A 24,389-nucleotide genomic window follows, 5' to 3' on the forward strand; every position below is an offset into this window, starting at 1 on the left:
TGCAAGTCTTTTGCTCTTTTCGCGTTCTGATAGCATACAATGCAGGAGCTTCCGCTGTGGTGGTTGCAAAGAGAGGTCACAACATTAAGACTGTGAACTGCAAATACGCCTCGGTCTGTGTTACACTGTATAAGAGGCTTCGCATATGATACGTACCTACAAATCAAAATACCACACATATAGATTATTCTAATGTAAATTATGAACATCAGAACATACATGTGCAGCTATAAGTTAGATACAACCAGATGCACATTTAATCTGATGCACCGGAAGGTCACTGAACCGTAACTTTGGGTGACAGGATAAACTGCAGTACTTACTTCTACTAGAGTAGATAACTCTTTTAATTCAGCCGGCGCCATAGAGCAGCGGCATGATCATGATTTTACCGTCCTTAATCCTACCACATTTGCAGATAGGTCGAGTATTAACGAACTCCAGAAAATGGATTTCCGAATGTCGTGTAACTAATTTTAGGCTTGCACATTTTTAAAGCGTTGTTTAGCTGGATAAACTAAATCAATACTATTCAAAAACAAAACAGTAAATAGAAATGGTTTACTTTGTTAGACATTTTGTAATTCCATTACTCACAATTGCAAGCATATCTGCGTCCTGTGGTAGTAGGCCTCTACGTGACATTAATACAGTGTGTAAAGTCAATTAATGTACTGTACAGTGTAGTCCTCACGATTTTTTAGATGTAGAAAGTTGAAATTCCGAGAAAAAATGCTCATTAGTACTTAATAATTGTTCCAGTATGGGTAACCATGTGGCGACTTTGTGTCAGTTCATGTAAGTGTGAAATCATATTCTGTTTATATAATTAAATACTGTGATTTTATGACGCACTTTTTGACTTCGAAAGTCGCATTTTGTTAACGATTCTTACTGGTCGTACTAATTTTATGGAATATGACTTCATGATCAAGTCGTTTCGCCCGGAGCGCAGTTCAACTTGCAAGTTGCATTCAACAGGATTTTTTTTCTGGTTTTCTATTAAAATAAGTACATCAATGCAACAGAATATTCATGTTTATTTGAATTGGAGGTAATATTCATGTTTTATAATTTTACAGTTTTCTGTGGTAACACTTTAACCAACTTGCTTCCGTTTTTCCTTAACACTTTTTCTTTCTGCTGGAACAAGACTGTATGTACGGGGTTAGGGCGTAAAGTAGATACAATCAGACAGCTCATATAGATACAAATTTGAAATATACTTACGCTTGCAAAATCGTGCCGCCGCTGGTGCCACTACACTATGAAGTTCAGAAACAATATTAAGTATAATTAATATATTAATGTGTCGTACGGCACCTGTACAGCATATTTATATTAATATCTAACAATTATAAAGCGCACTCTATTACTATTTTGCTATTTAGCTATTAGTACGAGTAGAAGTGCAGCTCATGAATGAGCGTAGTCATCTGAAGCCGCTAGCGTAAGTACGTGTACTCGATCTTACCATTAGGCGAGTGCGGTGCAGTGGCTCACTGTGGCTGTCGCCAGTTTACGCTAGTCTTATTATTTTTTCTACGCTTAATTTCGATCACCCGATCCTTGTTCAGTCCTTTGACTTTCGGTGATTTATTTACTTTAACTTCGCACGTGTTTCCTGACTTCCTGCTCTTATAAAAATCGTTTTGTTAGCATTTGTAAGATTTACTGCGGCTAAGCAGGTTACAGTTAACTGTTATTTTCAAAACTTGCGCAGCTTCTTTACTGTTCTGGCCTAAATTATTGCATTCTGTGTCACACGGGATGGGGAATACAAGAACTTCCTGTTTACTTTGGACCGCCAGGACCAGAATTTAAGGATTTCGATGATTTGCTCGATTTTTTCCTTAATTCGACGATAATATTTTTCTTCTTTAGCATGGTTTTTTACCAAGGATTGCCACTGATAATCACCAGACTTTAGTCACTTTTTCTCGTTCGAACGTGAAATTCATGGATAGATTTCCTCTCGTTCATTTTTCGTCCTACATCTAAAACGCTAATCATCCATGAACCATCGCTTGCAAGTTGCAGTTCAAATGAGGATTCTCTTATTATCCGCATGTGTATTTGATTATACATGATATGTCGGAGGAAGAGTCGCGTTTTGCTTTTGGCCATTCGAGCATTCAATATGAGTACGCTTTTCTGGCTTTTTGTAACATTTGGCTGTGTCTACGGGATTACGGGAAAAAGAGGTAATTTAGTGACTTTTTAGTCACATTTGCTTGATCAAGGCCGAAACATTTGTTCAGGTTCTTGAATAAACAGCCAGTTTACGTTACTTGTAAATTTCGTAGTAAATTGTATTTGCAATGACTAATTCGTCATGCACGGTTGGTAACCATTGCGATAGCGAGCATATTGTATTTGCCTATCTTTAGCAAGCATGGCGGGTTATCAGCACTGCCAATCAGCACACGTGCCCCTTTTGCAAATCATTAATTTGGCCTTAATTTAGATGATATCTTGGATGAATTCTATGGATATGAACGAGTCAACGCGGTGATATCGCCGTTAGTGGAAAATGATCGCACTGCCAGGAGCAGACGCGACGTTTTCGAAAATTTCACCCTGGAAGCCGATAGCGCAGTACCCAGTGGAAAGCGCTTGCGATTTTCTGCTTTTGGAAAAGATTTCGATATTGCGCTGAAGTTGAATGTGGCACTGGTCGCGGATAAATTTGCCGTGACAGTGGTTAAAGGCGCTAATTATGAAGTTCACCATCCCGTCGTTGAGAAATGCCACTATCGTGGTCAGTTGGTGGGAATCGCGAATTCCTCCGTGGCAATCAGCATTTGCCGTTCCGGAATAACGTACGTTTCTTTGACACATATAGTTTTAAAAGTATTAATACAGAACAACCAGAAATGGATGAATTAGGCATCAATTGATCTATTTGACGTCATTAGCGCACTGGCAACATGTCTTGTGACGCTTTCGGCTGGGGTTGATAAAAATCATTTAAAATTGATTCAGTTATTAGCTGAAATATTAGCTGAAATTTTAAATGACAGTTAATCTGAAATTTGGTTTTGTTTTACTTTTACGACTGATTTAATAAGCATGAATAATGATTTAATGCATGTGGTCATTCTCGTGGTAGATATCGAAAAAGGTTGAATTTGCATATTAAATTTTGAAGCAGGTCGATATTTGAGTACGAGCACAGTACTCACTGGTCAGTAGTACATACAGTACATGTTGCTGCGTTAAGAATTACTGGTATTTACTTCAACGATTGCAACATTGTAGAACTCCTTGTTAGTGTGAAGATTCTCATGAATAAACAATTTTGAGGTTGCATGTTTTTGCTCTAGGGGGTACATTCAGGATGGTAGTGGGGAAACATACCATCTTCAACCAGCCGGTCATGACCGACGAAGTGTGATAGTTACAAGAGAATCCGATAGCATTCCCGTGGAAAAGTTATGCGGTACGGCATGTTTTTCAATGTGTTAAGTTAGGCTTAACGCCTGAAACTAGGTGAATGTGCAAATTTATGCTGTCATCGAGAATTTTTAAAGAATTCCTCGTGGCAGATGCCGCTGCTGACAGGAGAAGGTTAACCTGAATTCTGGACAGACAATTCTGTTATGTGTGTCACTTAATTCAGCCACTTTTCTGTATTTCGTGGAACGTATATTTTTCGTGTTCCTAACTTTGCTGATGATTTTAAGGGTAAAATTATCATTTCTGATTTTGAGATATTACTGAGTAATAAGAACTAACCAGTACGCAAATTGAACGAATTACTTACTGTGTGAGTATCTTCAGATTCAGTTTTTTGTATTAATGAGACTTGGCCACCGAAGATATATTCAGCTGATGTCCAAGATGGTTGAATATTTTTTCTGCTTGCAGGTGTTGATTTGCAGAAGGATTTGAATGCTACTGGTCTCCATTTTCATTCCGTAAGTATTGTATAAAGCAGTTGAAAAAGTCAAACGGTTTTTAACGTTTCAGCATAGGTCGATAAACTTTCCGATAGATACTACTGAGTTTTAAACACGTTAAAGCGGACTATGCCGCTCCCTGCTCCACCAGGCGACGTTAGATTGTTTGTTAGCTATAAATAATGAATTTGGCAGACGCTAACCCATTTTATCGAGCTTATGCATCCAGGGTTCTTGTTCCTGTCTGTCTGCGTGGGTTTTATAAACTCCTGGTCACCGTGCGTGACTGGCTGCTTACTGTGAATCACTTCATGAGTTGATAAGTCTAAATTATCTGTTGATGTTTATAGAGCAGGACGCGCCGGAGCATCAAACCGCCGTCGATGAGCAATGCGTCGTCGTTGTATGTTGAGCTGGTCCTAGTCGGCGACAAGCGACTTTACGATAAATACGATCATTCCGAAAGTCTGATCACGTCTAGATTTATCGATATCGTCAACGTTGTGAATGCCGTAAGTAGCGTTTTGTCCATTGTTATGGCTACTGTTACAGTTTGTAAACTGGCGCCCATGTTCTTGTAGTTGTATTGGCCGTTAAATATTTTTGTGGCACTTATCGGAGTGGAGATATGGTCCACGGAGGACAAGATATCGATTGTGAATGATTCAGAGAGGACACTAAATAATTTCTTGAAATACAGGAAGGAAGATCTGCTGACGAGGATGCCAAATGACAATGCTTATTTAGTCACGTAAGTTGTGGGTGATTCATTAGACGGTCTGGGTAAGTGCGATAGATACGATTGTTTTTAACCAAATTTTGTGGAATAGGGCGGCAACATTCTCGGCCAGCGTTGTGGGGAAAGCGCTGAAAGGTCAAATGTGCACATACGAGTTTTCTGGTGGTATTGCCAAGGTAAAATTTCTGAAGTTCGGACTACCCGGAAGAGATCCTGCATCATAACGTTTTTGTTTTTAACGCCATATTCTTTTTTTAATTTAAACTAGGACCACAGTCGTTTGCCTGGACCAGTAGGATCCACAATTGCTCACGAAATGGGTCATAATTTCGGAATGGAACACGACTACACCGATTGCAAGTGTTCTGAGGACCGGTGTATTATGACTCCAGCCTCAGTGTAAAGATCGATGCTTTTTGTTTGCGTTATGTAATGACAGTGTAAATTGATAATGTGGCCAGCTGTTTTTGTTGTTTCTTAATTACCTTAACAGCTTCGACAATCCATCAGGTGTACCCTGCAATAGGTCGTAGACTACTCATAACAGAAGAGCTTCCGCAACAGCGAAAGCTACGTATACGTAAATAAAACCCAAGCTTCGGCAGTGTTCGTAGAAACAATAATTTTCAGTTTTAATAAAACAGTGGCCGTTTTTTTATTGGGATCTTTTTTTCGGAGTGGTAATTTTTGCATAGCGCGTATCGAAGTGTGATTTTCACAGTACTACATTTAGCTTACATTCGATGGCTTTGTTCTAGCGGTTTGACGCCTTCCAATTGGTCTTCATGTTCATATAAGTATCTGGATGATAATCTTCAACGCGGCATTGGAAAATGCTTGGAACGACCGCCAAAACACGTTGTGGGCCCGTCGTGTGGTAATGGGTTTTTGGAGGACGGCGAGGAATGTGATTGCGGCACAGAGGAATATTGCCGGAATAAATGCTGCATAGCCAGCACCTGCAAATTGTCGGTTAATTCAACGTGTGGTCATGGATTGTGTTGTGATATGGATACCTGTTCGCCTAAGATGGTTGCATCGGTATGTCGAGCACCGTCAGGCGAATGTGATCTCCCAGAATACTGTGATGGAAAGAGTGGAGTGTGCCCTGATGATGTGTGGAAGAGTGATGGGACGGAATGTAAAAAGGGAGAGGTATTGCTAAAGCTGCTTTTATCAATTTTGGGTTAGTGGTTTTAACGATCGTACAGTATCTCGGTGCAAGCATAACAGATTTTTCACTACTGCGTTTTTTGTATCGTAATTGGTTTTGCGTCAGTTATGTGTTGAAAGCCCGCTTTCATTTGCTTGTGAAATTGCAGTGCCCTTTACTGTGGCAGTTTAATTTTTCATTGCACTACGTCCTGAATTCTGATATACTTTTCCCGAATTTTGGTAGGCATATTGCTACGATGGGTCCTGCAATACCCATAACGATCAATGCTTGACATTATGGGGCATGACAGGAGCCGTGGCCGAAAATAAGTGTTTCGAGTTGAACGTTAAAGGGACTGCGGAGGGGAACTGTGGTCGTAACCGATCTAGCAAAACATATTCCCAGTGCGCGGTTCGAGATTTACGGTGTGGCTTGCTTCACTGCACGAGTCAAGTTGATAGACTTGCACTTGGATTAGATACATCCACATCGATCGTGCAGTCGTTTATCCCTGCAAAGACGACCTACACAAACTGCAAGTAAGAGCGCTCGCTGGTTTATATATAAACAAATATTACGCCATGCATTTTTTATCTTCCGTAATGATGCAGATATCAGTTTGATTTTCGCGTTTTAGCTTTGAGTCGTAGCAGGTGTATTTATGTGCAGTGAATATTTATTGAATTCGTTTTTTACCATTTATACTCGTAGGGGGGCTTATGTCGATCTGGGATTGTCCGTGCAGGATCCCGGAATGGTTCCCAACGGAGCCAAATGTGGTGATTCATCAATGTGCTTCCACCAAGTCTGCACGCATGTGTCACTTGTTCCGGGAGCGGATTGCTCCCAGCAGTGCAACGGTGCGGGGATTTGTAATAATTTGGGCCATTGCCACTGCAACACCGGTTACGGTCCGCCTTACTGCAGCGGCGGCGGATACGGTGGTAGCGCGGACAGCGGGCCGGCTACCGATCCCAGCTCGTACCATCGCCTGCGTGATGCCATGCTGATAATATTCCTTCTCGTTGTGCCGGTACTGGCTGCCATTCTGTTTTTGTATATTGCTCGACACCGCATTCAAGATTGGATGTTGATGAGGTCAAAACATCAGCGGACACGAGGTCGACCGGCACCGCCGCCTCCTACAAGCTCTGCCCCACCGCCGCCTAAAGTCAGTGAAAACGGAAAGGTGAGTGGGACAGAGAAAAACGGAAAACCAATTGGGCGAGACAGGACAAAAGCGCAGATTTCGGTCCCGGTTATGCAGCAACAGCCCGTATCGGATAGCGAAGTTGTCATTTATCAAAACGGCGGGATGTCCAAATTATTCTGGAAAAATCCTGGCCCTTCTAATGCGGGATTTCCAGCAAAGGAGACACCACCCCCTTTGCCATCGAAGCCGCCTAAAGCTGTGCGAGAGGAAAATGACGTAGGAAAGTTCTCCTTTGCACCCAATAGATCTCCGCCACGGGATCTCAAGTAAGCCATCCTGTACTTGTACGACAACCATTTGTTTTCCAATTTAGTCTTTGCTGGGGTTAAATTTGCTTGGGATGCATTGCACCGTGTGTTTTTGACTTATTTTAAATTGTAATATCCCCATTACAGAGGTCCCAGGTCTGCTTCGGAAGAGGATCTTCTACGTGCTGATCCTGCAATAAAACCCGTGCGGACCGCTCCGCCTCCACCTCCGCCGCCGCGACCAGCTGGCAGCAGTACGAAGCCTGCCACTGGATCGTTGAAAAAATCCCGACCGGTGTTTAGACCGCCGGCGCCACCTGTATCTCGCCTGGCGGCAAGCGATGGGGGTACCAGTCATACCAAACAGCCAGATGCTCCTGGCGATGTCGCACCAAAGATGTCTGTTGCAGAGATGGCCAGAAAGTTTGAAAGTCGAAACTGAATGATAGCAGTTGTTTGCTTGCGCTTTCTGTGCTTTTATCCGTGGGCTTGCCGAATCTTGTCATGTAGTGTTTGTTTGTGTAGATAAACTCGGTGGTTTCAAATTTTTAGTCGCTTTATGTTCATTGTTGAATCGCTATGGCAGATTTGGTAAAAAAGAGATTGCTTTTGCCTATGGCCCTGTTGTGGTTGAGAAACGTACTGTGGAAAACGGGTTCTTCATTGACTGTCTCTGTCCCCGCTAACAGTAAGACAAGTCCAACGTACAGTACTGAGGCATATACAGTACGAAGGCACACCGATATGAAAGGGCACAATCATCAGAATAGTAGTATTATGAGAAAAACACAACAATATAAATACTCACTTGTTTTAAATATCTCGTTCGGCAAACAGTTGACGATATTCAAGTATTATTATCAAACGTTCCTGGTACAAACCGTGCAATGATTCGCTGCCTACCATCACGTCATCTACCTGATGCTTGAATTTTGTTTCTGACACTTTGCGCTTGAGAAAAACCCTGAAATATTAAATTTGGCAAGTTAACCACAAACAAATTAAAAAACACAAAAATTATCCCCGTGATTGGATTATTTGGATGTTATCTTTGCTTCTACCGGGGGCTCAACCCGGCAATGTCAATGGGACTATGGGAACAAGCGAATGGATCTAACTCTGTTTCTAAAGGTGTTAACAATAAAATATCTTGAAATTTCAATAAGAAAATGGCTGCTAACAGTACAGCTACAGTAAGTACTATGTACTGTACCATCGTATATCGATAAAATACGTACAAACTATACAATTCACCCAAATAAAAGAGCGTTTTTACTAAAAGTACGATAACCGGAAGTAGTCTTACCGGAAGGCAGTTACGTGGAAGATATTTACAATACTTACTGTTAATAAAGACTTCAAGAGACCCGCCTGACGGCTCGTTGTTTAGCAGTTTCAGTCACTTTCAGTGGGAAATTATGTGAGCGCTTTTTGATCTTTAAAATTTGAAGACTTTCTGCTTTTCTGTGTTTTCTGTGCTCCCTGTTCCCGTTGAATGAGTTTTAAAGTTTTAACTTCTTGATAGCTTTTAATCGATCTGCCGCAGCCAGTTATGGCTCGCACAGTGCAAGAGAAGAAGCGCCGAGAAAGCCAGCGTTTAAAGGCAGCACAGGAACCCAAAGGTACGTACTGAGTGAGCCCTGACACTTGGCAGCAGTTTTGCTTTTCGAAGCTCGAAACCATAATATCAAGACCATCATATTACTTCGTATTTGCGGCACGCTTATATCCCTTGGGTTTCTAGCGCAAGACAAGGCAGGAAATGTGTCTTCGAGTAAGGGGATTACGCAGAGTGCGAAGTCTGCTGACAGGGAAAGACTGCGACCCAGAAATACTGAAGGTGCTGCGCGACCCGAACGGGGCGCTGGTTTGTCAGGGGCTGCTTCTTCTTCCGCAGTGGCAAAGCAGAACAAAACGGTATTGCTCCAGAAACATGCAGTGCAAGTCCGAAGTGAAACCAAGCCAAAGGACAATAATAAAGATGCCAAGGGAAAGCCTGTGAAAAACGGTTGGTAAAATGGTATTCGCAGAAAGAGCAAGTGTTATAATTGTGCGTGGAGCAAGTTGTTATACTAGTAATTGTATTACAATAACGACGATGTGATAGTGTTAGTGCTAGTATAACAAGGAATTTTAACGTTTGACGGATTTTTTGTCCGTTCTGTTCGATTTTGCTGGAGGAGTAAGTGGAAACACATCGTTTTGCAGTACTTCGACGCTTTTCGCATTTCGCTTCGACGCTTTCACCATATGAATTTACATTTCTGGAGTAGGATTCAGTTTGCAGTAATCACTTACATTTTAGGGCCCACAACAAGCCCGGAGACAGAGGCGCCTGTGGCGAGCAGGTTACGTCGCCGAGCAGAAACGGTGGTGGAAACTAAAAAAAATGAGACCCATGTCCCAGGGAAATCCAATCAAATTTCCGCTCATTCCAGGAAGGCGCATGCCGCCCGCGGCAAGACGATTGCTGTCCCTGCAGTGCAGAAAAACACTGTGAATATTTCTGGTAAATATTCAGCATGTTTGCTCTGCATTTTATAGAAGTTTTCAGTTGGGGGCCTGGGGCTATTTTTACCAGCTTATATTGCTTTATTATATTCTGTTTTCTTTGCTTATTTAAAGTTATGTGAACTGTAATTGCGCAGGATCGTTCAAAACCTTGGTACATTCTGCACTGAAAATCGTCTATAAAATTTATTCAAAAACGGTTTAGTATTGTACGCGACTGCGGTTACGGCGGGGGGTTTGACATCAAATCAGCCGCCGAAGTTTGAGTAGTATTAGTATGAAGGGCAACATTCTGTATTACAACAATAGATTTCTTCATAGTCACTGCGGATAATTCAAGAAAACGCAAGAGAAATGCCTCCGCTAGTCCGCAGCCTGCCAGCAAAGTCCCACGTAACGAAAAGCCGAACACCCGGCCAGTTTCGGCAGTTTTGCCAGTGGAAAAGAAACTCCCAACCGTCGATGTCGAGAAATGCCGCCCAGAACAGTACAGCTATCCGTGCCGTGATAATGAATTTACGGAGATTTATGAATTCATTCGGGATCATCTTGTCGGTTTAACGGGCGGGTATGTCTTGTACGAGAATAAAATCTCTCGCAACATTATACAGTTGAGGGTCACCTGTGCGACTTTTAACACGACTTCTTTTCATTTTCTGAAGATGTATGTACATATCCGGAATGCCAGGAACTGGAAAGACTGCCACTGTTAACAAGGTTTTGGATTACCTCAGAGCTGAGAATCAGCTGAAGCGGCTTCCGAACTTTATATATTCTGAGATCAACGGGATGAAACTGGCCGATGCAAAACAAGCGTACGCAATCTTGGCAAAAGTATGATTTTGAGGATATGGTTATTTGAGTGTTGACAGCGAGCAGAATATGAATTTGCGGTTCTGTGAGTTTAATAAAGACTTGGAAATTTATTTTTCAGGATGTTTTCAACCAGAATAAAATGGCTGGGCCAGCTAACGCTCTGAGGATGCTTGACCGGCACTATCGATCACGTGATGCGAAAGGGAAATCCCCTGTGATTGTTGTTGTTGATGAAGTAAGTAATCAAATGCATGCAGTGACGAAGGAGTAAACACACTGAAGGAACTGTATATCAGGCTGGTGTATTAATAGTGTTCGTGCGTTAACAGATGGATTTGTTGTATGTTCGAACGCAGAAGATCTTGTACAATTTGTTTGAATGGCCACAACAGCCCAGTTCACGATTGATAATTGTCTCCATCGCCAACACCATGGATTTACCTGAAAAAATGCTGATGGCCCGCATTGAAAGCCGCTTGGTATTAATTAAAAACTTTAAATAGCATTGTGTTTGTATCGTAAAAATTATTGTCGGTTGTTAATTTTTCCCATAGGCCTTTCACCGCTTGGCATTTCATCCTTATACATCCGCCCAGCTTGAACAGGTTGTTTTGTATCACTTGAAAAAAGATACGAAACTCAATGATGATGCGATGATGTTAGCATCGAAACGGGTTAGTTTGTGTAATTGTATTTTGGATGAAGTCAGATTTCGATTACGTTTTGAGATTTTACAAGCTGGAACGATTTTATTTATCTTAACGTTGGCTGTGCTGTACGGATACTTTCTAGGTGGCATCAATCTCAGGAGATGCTCGAAGAGTTTTAGAAATTTGTCGAAGCGCAAGGGCGATTGCGGAGGATAAGCTGGCCACTGATAAGTCTGGTAAATTTGCCAAAGCGTCCGACATGGTTTCTGTTTCCGTTGAAGACATCCAAGCGGCTTGCGATGAACTTATGAACTCTCCAAAATTTGTTTATATGAAGTAAGAACACAAAATGTTTTAAGGTGTTATGTTCGATTTTTCGTAAAAATCAGGGTTTTAGTGGCTATCTAAAATTTGAGTAATCATGAATTTGGTTGTCCGTAAATTGTGTGTTTGTGTGGAATAAACACAGTGAACGGTTAAACATACGAGATTACGAGTACAAGTACGGACTACTGAATAGCTGATGTAAGTAAAATTATTTCTTGTTTTTTATGCACTTGATTGATCGCAGTAAAAATGAAAGGTGACTCAGCTTGATGACTTTAAAATTCCAGCTGGTTGAACAAAAAGCTTTTTAGGTCTGCCACTGTTCTGGAAAAAGCTTTTTTGAAAGCAGTAGTTATGGAATACGAGCGCACGGGAACCGAACAGGTTGTTATGGAGGATGTTTTAGACCAGATTCGCGACGATTATGCAGGTGATCTTTGATTTTCTCAACCCTGCAGCCAGCATTGCCTACTCGTATTATATGTCGAAGCTTAATTTTTTTAATATTATTTTGCGTGGAAAAGCATATCACTTAAATATTTAAGTTGGGACACAGGTTTAATTGGTTAATTTACGATACAGCATCGAAAAAGGTGTGTCCAGCAATTTCGTCGTCGCTGAGAGTCGCTGGAAAGTTGGCGGCATTGGACATTTTGTTCATCGAAAGCAAATCTCCTACCGCTATTCAGAGTCGGATATCGTTGAACTGCAGCGTGGATGATGTGAAATTCGCTGTAAAATGAATATGGCATTGTTTTATCCTTCAAAGTTTGATCTTCATCTGGAGACTTAGTACGCTTCTTACATTTTAGCTTGTGTGGTTATGCATTTATTCTTTTAGTCTTCGAAATCTGGAAGATAAATAGCTCTTTTTGTTCTGGCCGGAATGAAACGCGAACTCCAGAAGCACCGTGGACCGTTTGGGGAATCGGCATTCGTACTATTACAGTCGCTATGTTGCGGTGCTCGATATTGTGCTTGATAAAGTGATGATTGCGGAAGTTCTTTCATTAAATGTTGAGCGACATATGACGGCATTCCGCTGGCAGAGTACGCAACTGGTGGTGAAATGGCTGCAGGGATGCCGTACCTGAACACCAGATTTTTAACAATATCATGAAATACAAGGTACAATATTAAAATGGCATGGGGTATCTGCGTTTCTAGGAATAACATTGACCGGACGGTATTTTTCGAGCATTGTGAATAGTGTGTGGGGCGACTGGGATCATAAAAAAGTTCAAAAATTATCATTAAATGTTTTTCAAACGCTGTATCGTATAGTAAGTATATGTATGGAATAATGCTAACGAAGTAGAAGTACCCCAGGCGGCAGCAATGGATCCAGTCCATGTTGTAATTTTTCGTCAGCGGGTTGACCTTTTTCTTCATCCCGGTCATTACGTAGCCAGTAGCACAATTGACCAAATTATATGTTGTTGAATCGTAAAATTCTCCATATTGGTCATGAGTGGATTGGAAATAACAGGACACATAGTCAATGTAGTAACCTTTCGGTGTTTTGCAGCACTTATATGGTTGATTGTCATCAGCGACGGCACGCCACGTAAAGAAATTTAGTTCGTCGTCAAATATCCCTAGTTATGAAAACAACAAAGAATTGTTAAGAAGTCTTGCTTCTGCAAACCGAAGTTGATGTTGACCAATATTAAAGGTACCAGTAATGAAGGTATTTGCGGTGAGAGTAGAGTTTCTCGGATCATAGCAGAAGAAGTTCAGGCGAAAGTCTTTAACGAAACATCTGCAAAAGCGGTTATATGATCCAGACAAATTTGAAATTATTACTGAAACGTGACTGCGAATTTCGGATCTCCTACGGGTAAGTGTCGTGTACACAGTAAACACCATGCACTTACTGTGGGTAGTAAGGATAAATTCCTTTGGAAGGCGGTTTGAACGGAAACATAAATTTGCATTGTAATGCTTCCACTCGCTGCAATTAATCAAGTAGTTAATCGTTTTTGTGTTTTTGAACGAAATTCATCCTGATGTACGTTGTACAAGTACAATCTAAAAATATTTTATATTTACAAAGCATTTCTCGTTTCTGTACGCGGTTAATACCACAAACTGTTTGTGATGCAACTGTAAAGCCAGTCCCCCAACAGCTATCGAGTAGCCGAAATACGAAGTACTCGTATTTTTACTATAAAATTATTTTATTTATCAGGTCGAGCTACAATTACCGATACCCGATATCGGGAACGACTCTAAAAAAATTATGGTTTTGTACATGCCTTAAAACCTTCCGGAGCAAGTTAGCAGCAGAATACTACCTAAATCATACCACATACCTCGAAATCCATGGCGTAATCTCTACAAAAATGAACGGTGTAAATCAAACTTTTTAAAAAAAGAGTCACAAATAATCTTGAGTCTGTCACACAGATCTCCGCATGTTTCTCTGTGTTAGCGAATTTACTGTATGAATGTTTTTGCAGTAGAGATACGGCTTTCGGCAAACAAAAGTCTTTCAATGGAATATACACTATCAGCGATGTTGGAATATTGTATAAATTTTGGTAAAATATTTTTAATATTAATTTATGTAATTACAGTATTTACTAACTGGATTCCAACTGCTGCCTCTCCGTCCAGGCATTCCACGACCCATTTATGTGTGCCGGTTTTCGGACCACCGTGGTTTTGGTACGTCGTGATGTATGTATCTCCCTTCATAAAATTTTTGCGACTATCATTAATTTTATTATAAACTATTTGTCATTACTGTAGTAACGAGTGCCAGAGTACCTGTACTACGAGTACAGCAGAATAATAATATGTTTCGGACTTTCGGTTATCTTAAAACTGGTTCAATACGAATTATAACCTTACTTAAGGGGCTTTATAACCCTACTCGAATTATAAACTGCTCGAGCAGATTTTTTCTTTGCCACATATCCGTTATTTTAAGGCACTCTTTACCGATCCATAAACATAGTACGATCCGAGATATCGGTAATTTCCAATAACAACTGGGAGAGGCTTGCAAAGCAGACCAACTTTCAGGGCTTCAAACAAGAGAGCACGTAACATCGTCGAAGTTGAACCAAAGAAATAAAAATACCATACACAACAAATTTTCCAATCACTAATAATCCGATATCTTTTCCTAATATAATGTCGCAATTTTAATACTGGCATTAATGGTTTTTGGTGTAGCCAGTATAACAATTCTTGAAGAAGTCCACAATGGATAATGGGAGTCAATATTACCGCCGATGTATCGGCTTCTGATAGTTCATGGCTTTCTGAAGCATTAAGATTTAAGACGGCACAAACACAGGTAAAAGTACTGAAACGTGAGTGGTGGCAGATGACCCGCGCCTGAAAATAATGATCTTGTTGATGAGGTATTCTTCAAAAATCCATTGGAATCACCTATCTCCAGGGGTGTATTTTATGTAGGTGGGTACGTACTTCGCCGTTCATTGCTGTGCCGTGGTTTTGATCGCACCTACCGTTTACCGGTATGTGTTCATGCTGATATTAGTCAGAATGATAGGTCACGGACTGCAGATTGCAGCCGGAAGAGGAAAACAAACGTTAATAATATTATTAACTATTAAGCAGTTATGCGCATACATTTATTGTACTATACGTCGTATACGAGTATCGTATTGCCTTAAAAAATTTCGTTAATTTCGTTCACAAGAACCATTACCAATCGTCTGTAAAACTATACCCGTATGATTCAAGTTATATAGCCAACTTATGATGACTTATGTCCGTTAATCTGGGTCCTTGTGCTTGTAAGTTGTAAGGATTTTTTAAACGTAAAGTATGTAGTGCAGTTTCGTTATTTAATGCAATGGAAGGCGAGCGACCAGTCTGTCTGGGTCGCTGCTACTATAAATATTGTTATTTTCAGATAAATAATTATTATTGTTAAATATTATACGTTTGGGTACAGCCTTCTTCTTCGAAAAAAATATAAAACTGATCCAAGATGAATACTTTAACCACGGTGCTATCACGCTGATAAAAATAAAAACACAGAAGGAAGAAGTAAAGAGTATTATTTATTTCTTAGTATTATTATTAAGGAGTATTATATTTTATTTATTTGTGATTATTATTTATTAATTGTTATTGTTATTATTAGGGCATTTGTTACAGCAATGATAGGCACCGGCCGCACCGCTAAACTTTTTAACAATAACAATGAAACGAAATTTGAAAGTTCCAGCTTCCTAACCCATAAGTTCCGGGCGTTCCAACTTTCCACGGTAAACACAACTGCGACCGCCCATGAAAGCGTACATGACTGACCGTAACTAGTAACTACAGTAGCACTCGTTGAGTTTTGTATGTACTGGAAAATCTCTTTAGTTTGGAGGTTGATGCATTAAAACCTGGCGACCTCAATATCAAGCTTAATGACAGTATTCGGATTGGCGATTGTTTTAAGTCGAAGATACACCGTGGGATAGGGATTCGAGCTCCATGGGCATGGAGAAAACAGTCGCCATCCAAAGCGCCAAAGCATTTGTTGCAGTCCACTGTGGCGCAGGTTTTTATGCCAGCCACAATAATAGTTTATTTATCTCGCTTTGTCGCAGTGTCTGCAGTGAGGTACGCTAACAGCACCTAATAATATTTCGAAGCGGTTGTTCTGTTGGACAGCATCATCCTGAAACCCTGTAACATTCATGATATTGTGAACCAGTTACTCCGGAAGATTACTCCCCGAATCACCGGACGCAAGAAAGATTAGCTTAAATTTTCATATGTTTTAGGTTTTGCGGACCTTGGAAAATGGCTCATCAGCGGTGGAAGCGGTTTGCGCTGCCGTCGTGGCGCTCGAGGTAAGTGGAAAATAGTTTAGGAACGACTGGTATTTATTTTGCTGCTTTTGGAGTGCGTGGTTTAGTATCTTAACAGTTAACATCCTATCAATTACCTTAGCTCTTTCCATTACTTACATCGCTCTCAAATCTTGAATCTTTTCTTCGTGAGTGTAATAGTCCCACTGAAAATGAGTTGCAAAAATCTATTTGCGAGATTTCTTTTTGCGACAACTGTCAGAAGACAACATAGTACACATATGCGTCAAATGTTTCCAATTCTGTTCGAAGTAGTGAAAATATCAAAATAAAACTGTGACTACAGTAGTTTTTGTAGCATGATGGTGATACCAAAAATGTTCCGGAATTTTTATTTTGTTTTCTTAGAATAATCCGTTGACGAATGCCGGAGTGGGGTCCAATTTAACCCGAGATGGAACTGTCGAATGTGATGCTTCGGTCATGGAATCTTCGAACAATCTGTTTGGTGCATGTGGTGCGGTTAAAGGTACAGTTAAAAAGGCTAGCTGTCTCTGTGCATGTTCTGTTTGTTGAAATTTGGATCATCCAGAAATTTTGTGCGTCTTGACATTCGTAGGGGTGAAAAATCCCGTTCTTCTGGCTCGTGAAATTCTTCATCAACAGATGTCGCCGCGTGACGGTCTTGTGGCTCCTATGTAGGTATGTACCGCACGAAATTCCCCGATTTCGGTAATTTCAAGGCGAGCATAAAATTAATCATGGTTTCGGGTAGGATATTCGTCGGCGATGGAGCGGTACAGTTTGCAAAATCCCAGAATGTGGAGACTGTGGACCTCAGTTTCCACCAGACGGAACCGCGGCTGAAGAAGTATAACGAGAAGAAACGCAGTCTGCATTGCGTTGATACTTCCACCGCTTCTGGTGCGCCGAATGATGCGGAATCCGAATTGGATACCGTGGGAGCAATCGTTGTGGATATGCACGGTGTGATAGCGGTGGCGTCGTCCAGTGGGGGTGTTGCGTTCAAATATTCCGGAAGAATCGGGCAGGTAACGTCTCAAACATTTATTCCGCCCGGTTTTTGACAACCGTGAATTTTATACTGATTTGACATGCTGATGGTGTGACGCGTAGGCGGCAACATACGGAGCCGGTATTTGGTGTGAAACTGTTGGTGCGGATGGGTTCGCCTGTTGCGTGTCGGGAACAGGGGAGCAGATTATACAGACCTCCTTGGCCAAAGCATTTTGTGATGCCTTACAACAGGATGATGTGTCCTTAGAGTCGGAGGTCAGCAGTGCATTCCTTAATTCCAGTAAGAAATTCACTACTCACCTCTATAGTCGTTTGTGCCTAAATTTTTGTAGAAACTATATTGCTAAAGGGTTCAGTGTGTGTTGTAATTTTTAGAAAGAATTACCGGCTGCCATCCGCGTTACATGGGTGCACTGGTGCTGCAGGTTTCAGACTGGCTGCAGTCAGCCAAAGGATTTTTGCATGTGGTTCATACTACTCCGGGATTCTGTTGGGCGATGGCTAGCAGTAACCGTAAAAATCCTCAGGTACGCGTGTGGCAAGTGATAGTGTTCGTCGCATTTTTGCGTGATTTAAACATGCAGTGTGCGCTCAGAGTGCGCTTCTCTATAGGCGCAACTCAGTCGTCTTCTTCTTCCCCGGGATGCTTCCAGTTCCACTAATGTGCAAAGCGTGGCTGTGCTGGGATATTCTGTATAACTCAAAGTTCTTAAAAACCACAATTTAGAATTTTAGAGTTTGGTAAATTGTTTGCGGTTATTGGTTGATACTGAGAAATTCCGTCCGTTTTGGATGCGCGTTTGATTTGTATGCAGTTAGGCTTCTTTGTGGCGCAAGCTGGTTTCGTATTTTTATTCCAGTGTTTTTAATTTTTTCGGGAATGCATGCACTGAGCGGCCTAGATTTATGAAAAGCTACCGTTTAATGGTACGGTGACGACGTTGTTGCAGACACTACTCTGTAAGAGCGGTGATCATTTCATTTTTTTGTGGTGGGAATTGCCTCTCGTTGGGCAGAAGCCGCCACATGCTAGCTTATCTTTTTACCCGGTAAGGTATCGACATCAGAATCTTGGAAGGTGGAGGGATCTTGCCCTTGGACGGGAACGGTTGGAGCCCGCGCTTGCAGTGGCAGTTCAGTTAGAATTATCCCATGGGAAAAGGGAGGCGTCGTGGTTTTGTTCTTTCGACGGTTCCGCAGCTCGCTAGCTAACTCGGCTAGCTTGGCCATAGGAGATTTTCCTGTGATGTGTATAGTGTCGTCAATTGTCTCCATCAATGGTTCGCCTTTCGTCTCTCGCAATGAAAAGGACGCTGCCGATGCGACTAAGGATATCAATCCCGCCAACAAGAATCCGGAGCCTTTATAACCAGCTTGGCTTGACTGAAATTGAAAACTTTAACTGTGATACTTTATTTCTTCTTAGTCTCGCTCGACCAGAGAAAAAACAATCAAAATTCTTGTATGCCGAAATTATTTGCGTACGTTTCCAGCTCCCAAGTGGTTACATCACAAGTCTGATTCATAACTCACCATAATAGGGAGCAAAGGAGCTATCATGCTGCCAACTCGAAGGGTGATGCTGCACATGTTGAACCCATTGTTCCGAATTACCGTGGGAAACAGTTCGGACGTATATACAAAAATTATGCAAATTGTGCCGACCAGTGACATACGTCCGACAAAAGATACAACGTTTTGTGCAATAACTTCGGCAGAGGTATTTCCTGGTATAACACCGGCTGCGGTGCAGCATATGCCACCGATCAGAAAGTAAAGAGTTAACGGAACGCGATTGCCGAATCTAAAATTTAATGTTGCCATTATTACCGGCGAAATTCCCTGCACCTGCACATACACTACAGTCTACACGATAGTATAATAAGCTAGTATGTACTATAATCAGATTTCAAATTTAAACGAGTTTTAATAAAGTAATCGTAGTTATTTTAGTTATCGTAGTTTAAATAGCGTAGTACAGAGTACAGGATTAACTTCCTTGTAAATTAAATACCTATATGTCATTAACGATAATACGAGTATATAGCGCTCGGTATTTTCTCACCTGGAAGCGATTCCAGCTGCGGCGAAGACGGGAATGAATTCCAGAGCGGCATTGGTAATCAAGTTAACGTAAATATTGGCTGCGATTTCTGAACTCATGTACGGTATACCTAAATATCCCACGTAAGCAGCCAACCTGGATAATTCACATATATAAGTTTTACTCCAGTACTAACAAAATGCTAGTAAATAACGTTGCGTAGAAGTGTAATAATTCAACTGGCGCACCAGATATAACAGCTTAACAAAGTTGTACGTCGTAAGTACGGTGTCCGGAAGCAGTCTGCGAAGGAATACACAGCGACACTTTTCGGGGTCTGTGGTTCGGTTTGGACAAATAGTTGGATTTCTTTTTCCTCGTCGAACGATAACTTCATTCTATTAAATTTGAGGACACTGTTGCAGTAGTTTTCGGCTTCCTTTCCTCTGTTGTTTAGGCACAGCCATCCAAGAGATTCTGGAGCAAACCTGCATACATGCATGCAGCCGTTGTTATACCATGTTGCTTATTATATACAAACCGCGGCACATAATTGATAATAACTATGTAATCCGCTCATGAAGCCATGCTGTGGATTTCGTCTTATTTTTTCTCGACAGTATTCTCAAAGAAAATTTTTTTTTAATCTTCCACCGTTTAAAATAACAAATATGCCGATTCTACTGTGCCCATTATTTTGTTTATCGTTATTTCTAACTTTCGGAGGTTCAAGTTTTAATAAAGAATGCTTACCATATCAGAAGCACAGCCAGAGTGCTGTAAGCGGCGAGAAATATCTGAATGTGATGCCAGTTTTGTAGATGCCAGGCCACGACTATAATGATTAGTGCCCCAATGGTATACTGCACTTCTGCCAGCGCTCCCCATGTTCTACGCCGCTCTGGAGGAAGCCACTCCACAATCAAAACGTAAAAACTGCTGTTAATTCCCTGGCAGACCGATCATTTTGTTAAAGTACGACTTCAAAAAAGTAAATAGTTTGCAGATGTCATGCCATGCAGTAATTACTTGTGTTGCTAGTCCAACGCAGAAACGGAGAATGGCAAACGACAGGAAGTCACGGGAAAATATCAAGCCGGCAGTCAAACTAGCGTACACAAGGTTGCTCAATAACAGCGTGATTCGTCGTCCAAATTTATCCGCTGCCCATCCAAAAAACGGTGTCCCAGCAATTTGCCCTAGAGTGTTATCAGAAGTTATTGTAACGTTGCAGTTTAAGCAGATTGAAATTATATTTTTATTTGGGACAATAGCTTAAGACTATATGCCATTTTAAGAATTACCAAGAAAGTAGATCACCGACGCCAAGTTGACAAGTGAGGCTTTATCGCAGATCAGGTCCATCTGAAAGGTCACGCACAAGTTACTGTACTATATGACAACATTTACACAAAGGACAGTGGTACTGCGGTATGCGGCATTTCCGGTTGTCACAACATTTCAAACTGCAGCTGATGTGACAGTCGGAAACAAGTGAATGTTCGCAAGATATAGAGTAAGATCATTTTATAAGCACTATAGTCGATAGAAAATTCCGGATAATTCTAGCTGGCGTATTGTTTTAGCACATTGTAGCAGTTGTTCCTTTCTAAAGCACGTCATTACAACATATTCAAAAATGGAGTACTGTTTTTGTTGAGAGAAGTATTTTTTCTAAACCTGCAAAAAATTTTATGTAATTTACTGGATGCATAAAATATGCAAACTCATTGCACAGTACCCCGTATGCATGTGTCTCATCAATTAAACCGTATAATCTGCAAGTAAGCGCTAAACCACAAAAAGGTAGGAAATATTTTTATAAGCGTACTTCAGTAGAAAGAAACAGTATTTACTGCAACAAATTTTTTATTTCTGTAGGTGCCATAATTTTTTATGGTAGCTTACAATATGCATCAATGCATAAGCCTGTCATAATATTGTGTTTTAACGGTAAATATTGTATAATTTTAATGATATAACTATATGATCAGCTTTCCGTACGTCACCGATGATCGACCATTGATTCTCTGGGTAGACATACTCCATTCCATGCGGACATCCCGTAAGGCATACATCCGAAAAGTTGGTGTTTGAGTGCATAGGCCCGTACAGCCGATATCCTGTTGTACTACTGTCCATTTCCTTCTGAGTTAATTTTGACGAAACCTCTGCGACACCCGTATCATTGCGGCAACGTATTTTATGCGGTGGCAGCCCATAGAAAATTGGCATAAAATCATTAAAAGCTAACGGATGATACTGGATCGCCAACAAAGTAAACTGAATGATCTGAAACGCGCCAGGATTTCCCAAGATACGGAGCACGTTATCCAGACTCCGAGAACTGGATCCAGCTCCATGCCCGGCTTCATTCATCTTTGCGTATTTTAATTATGTCGGGAACGTGTAATCAGGATTTTAATGTGGAACAGCCTTTTCGATGGTCGGGACAAGGCAGTTCGACAAAAACGTAACGAAACCTGGTTTTATGATGTCATAAACAGCAACATATCGACATCGACTTGTATAGCAGTTCTTCACATAATTTTCACACCGGTTTCTCATTTTTCTGCTGCGAAACAATGATTTCAGTTATTACCAGATGATAAATTAGCGTCAACTGACAAGATTAAGCCCAGCCTTCCCAGCCGAAGATTTATGGATTTATGAAGTGACACCTAGTGGTGTGTCTGGGTATTATATAGCGCGCAATATGCCTTCCGGTCAACGTAGCTGCTTGCTTATTACTTTTTATAGTTTCCAACATGTGCATACACCGAACCGATAAGTCTTTTTGATTTTAATTGAAATTGACAATGGCATCATTATGCTAAAAGGTTAGCACAACCGCTCTAAAGACACCGACAGAAAGTTTTTGGCTAATTGCTCATTTTTCACCTATGTAACTATGTGCAAGTAGGATGGAATTTTTAATTGCCAATAAATAGGTTTTTGTTATGCCCACTACAATGCAGATTTGACCGTTTTATGAGGGTGTCTCTTTAATTTGACTCACCACTGAAACAGGCACCGACAGATCTGCTAGTCAGTTGTAATAAGGCTGTAAAAATTCTATGATCTGTGCATTACTTGAAATGACTATCAATTTTTGTCAGAAAATGAAGATTAATTTAAAGAAAACCGCAACTGCTAATCCAATGCGGCAGTGCCAGATAGAAAAATTATTATTTACTCGAAGTTAGTTGTGACCCTTGCTATACATTGTGGTATCCATCCATATTACCTACATGAAATCTTATGCAAAGTCCCAGACGACAAGAAGTTGAAAACCGTAATTCCGCATCCTCATGTAGTAGCTGAAGTCACTTTAAACCTGCCATTGATACTCGTATCTCACGATCAATTCTTAGACCGGGTGTAAAATTAATCGTCAAACAATTACGAGTTTAACCATTTATAATACCTAAAAAGAGAACTGAAAAATGTTGACTGCCTTAAATAACTGCACTGATAGAGATAAAGGCATTGCCTTTATCTCTATCAGTGCAGTTTTAACGTGCCGACCGCCGAAGGCGGGAGCTATCAAGGACTAAAATTATTCAGTAGGTAGAATATGGCGAGCGGCTGGGGTAAAAAGGCAGTTACTTTAATTTTGATCGTTCTATTCGAAACTTCACTTTCCTTTCTTCGTTTTCTTCACTTTTTTTAATTTTCTTCACTTTTTTCATTTTATTACTTTTGTCACTTTCTTCACTTCCTTCACTTCCTTCACTTCTTCACTTCTTTCCCTTTCTTCGCTTCACCTATTTCAATTAATACGTACATTTTCTTCTTTTTTTAGTTTTTCGCTGTTTCTCTTTCTTACGTATTGGCTGTTGCTCCTGTGCGATATGTAGTGTACTGTAACTAAAGCAAAGTGAGTTGCTCAGAATGAGTTAAGTACAGAAACCTTGGTACAACATGCAGCAGTACATAAACATCTTGCAAAAGTGCAACACGTAACAGTACGTGCACTAACATAAACAATAACATTTTAAAATTCTGAAATTTTTGCAAAAAGTTAATTTTCACACTATATGATTCTTGACATGGAAGAAGTCGACGACGGAATAGAGCTCACTTTCAGTTTCCGTTCCTTGGATGAAATACTTACCTGTCGGAATTAAATTCCTGATGCCATTCAAAAGTTTGCGACGAGTTTCACTCACGATGGCTCGGTATTTAATTTACAGGCAGCCATTCTCATCCCTGGCTGCCTGTATGAGAATTATTAAAATTAATCTCATCCCATTAAAAATTCTGGACAGTTGAGAACAAGTAATATCGTAATTAACTAATAATCTCTTCCGAATTTCTTTTAAATACTAGCTTTTTCCCCAAAGAGATCAATGCACTTGGCAATCACATTCTTTGCAAGGTGCCATTTAACAAACAGGTGGTAGGTCTCTGGGAGGTTGCTCTTATTTTGAGGTATACGAAAACTGATAGCGCAGAATTCTTTTGTTAGCCAGTAACGAATACCTTGTTGTCTGTTATTAGCTTTGAAAAAGTTTGCACCAAAACATCTGTTGCTGGATTTTTTATGGATGTCGTTATAAAATCGTTATTAAATGACCGCTACCCCCTTCCACTGACCATGGCGAGCACCGCCCGCTTAACTCGATGCTATTACTGGCACATAAAAAGGCAACTGTTTTAGCATTTTTATATCCGCAAGAAAAAGTTACTACACTGGAAAAGTAAGAAAAAGAAAACGACATATTTTATAATTTATTTCCAAAATCGCCCGAACTTGCCGAAACAGGGCTTTATATCCTTGAAGTGCCGGTATCTGGTGTAAGTACTTTACCTGTTGAAATAATATTCTGTCCATTCGCAAAACTAGTTATAAATTATAATCATAAAAGTATGCAAAAAATACGGCTGATATGTACGGATCGTTATTTATAATGAAGTAAGTGAACAAAGTGAAGGAAGTGAAGGAAGTGAAGTAA

At 40.6% G+C, this 24,389-nt stretch overlaps 4 protein-coding genes across 5 annotated transcripts; 2 read left to right on the top strand and 2 right to left on the bottom strand.

Moving 5' to 3' along the window:
* Nucleotides 1-1,181: 1,181 nt before the first annotated feature.
* Nucleotides 1,182-12,615, top strand: LOC129584739 (disintegrin and metalloproteinase domain-containing protein 12-like). Its single transcript, XM_055477050.1, has 24 exons — nucleotides 1,182-2,204; nucleotides 2,468-2,822; nucleotides 3,327-3,442; nucleotides 3,871-3,920; nucleotides 4,253-4,414; nucleotides 4,484-4,653; nucleotides 4,733-4,817; nucleotides 4,910-5,040; nucleotides 5,400-5,796; nucleotides 6,041-6,336; nucleotides 6,509-7,276; nucleotides 7,406-7,689; nucleotides 7,845-7,849; nucleotides 8,784-8,880; nucleotides 9,003-9,266; nucleotides 9,564-9,767; nucleotides 10,091-10,337; nucleotides 10,432-10,603; nucleotides 10,704-10,820; nucleotides 10,915-11,064; nucleotides 11,140-11,259; nucleotides 11,378-11,571; nucleotides 11,874-11,992; nucleotides 12,145-12,615. The coding sequence occupies exons 1-24, from the start codon at nucleotides 2,087-2,089 to the stop codon at nucleotides 12,303-12,305; spliced, it is 4,782 nt and encodes a 1,593-aa protein (XP_055333025.1). The 5' UTR covers nucleotides 1,182-2,086; the 3' UTR covers nucleotides 12,306-12,615.
* On the bottom strand, nucleotides 12,023-14,816 carry LOC129584492 (uncharacterized). The gene is made up of 8 exons (XM_055476666.1): nucleotides 14,509-14,816; nucleotides 14,153-14,256; nucleotides 13,878-13,899; nucleotides 13,440-13,516; nucleotides 13,242-13,324; nucleotides 12,887-13,160; nucleotides 12,368-12,652; nucleotides 12,023-12,294 (listed from the first exon to the last, which is right to left on the bottom strand). Exons 1-7 carry the CDS (start codon nucleotides 14,725-14,727, stop codon nucleotides 12,400-12,402), a joined length of 1,032 nt encoding a protein of 343 aa, XP_055332641.1. The 5' UTR covers nucleotides 14,728-14,816; the 3' UTR covers nucleotides 12,023-12,294; nucleotides 12,368-12,399.
* Nucleotides 14,817-15,880: 1,064 nt separating this feature from the next.
* On the top strand, nucleotides 15,881-18,315 carry LOC129584694 (threonine aspartase 1-like). 2 transcript variants are annotated; one of them, XM_055476985.1, is made up of 8 exons: nucleotides 15,881-16,158; nucleotides 16,323-16,391; nucleotides 16,758-16,878; nucleotides 16,969-17,047; nucleotides 17,125-17,401; nucleotides 17,487-17,667; nucleotides 17,763-17,914; nucleotides 18,000-18,315. In XM_055476985.1, exons 1-8 carry the CDS (start codon nucleotides 16,030-16,032, stop codon nucleotides 18,084-18,086), a joined length of 1,095 nt encoding a protein of 364 aa, XP_055332960.1. In that variant the 5' UTR covers nucleotides 15,881-16,029; the 3' UTR covers nucleotides 18,087-18,315. The 2 variants fall into 2 exon arrangements, with proteins under 2 accessions (XP_055332960.1, XP_055332959.1); XM_055476984.1 differs by having other exon boundaries at nucleotides 17,487-17,642.
* Nucleotides 18,231-22,082, bottom strand: LOC129584693 (organic anion transporter 3-like). The gene is made up of 8 exons (XM_055476982.1): nucleotides 21,436-22,082; nucleotides 20,736-20,796; nucleotides 20,461-20,630; nucleotides 20,185-20,381; nucleotides 19,680-19,919; nucleotides 19,453-19,587; nucleotides 18,921-19,191; nucleotides 18,231-18,770 (listed from the first exon to the last, which is right to left on the bottom strand). Exons 1-8 carry the CDS (start codon nucleotides 21,808-21,810, stop codon nucleotides 18,417-18,419), a joined length of 1,803 nt encoding a protein of 600 aa, XP_055332957.1. The 5' UTR covers nucleotides 21,811-22,082; the 3' UTR covers nucleotides 18,231-18,416.
* Between the last annotated feature and the right edge of the window lie 2,307 nt (nucleotides 22,083-24,389).

Source organism: Paramacrobiotus metropolitanus, unplaced genomic scaffold (assembly GCF_019649055.1).
Source record: "Paramacrobiotus metropolitanus isolate TYO unplaced genomic scaffold, Prichtersi_v1.0 Parri_scaffold0000014, whole genome shotgun sequence".
Taxonomy (NCBI): domain Eukaryota; kingdom Metazoa; phylum Tardigrada; class Eutardigrada; order Parachela; family Macrobiotidae; genus Paramacrobiotus; species Paramacrobiotus metropolitanus.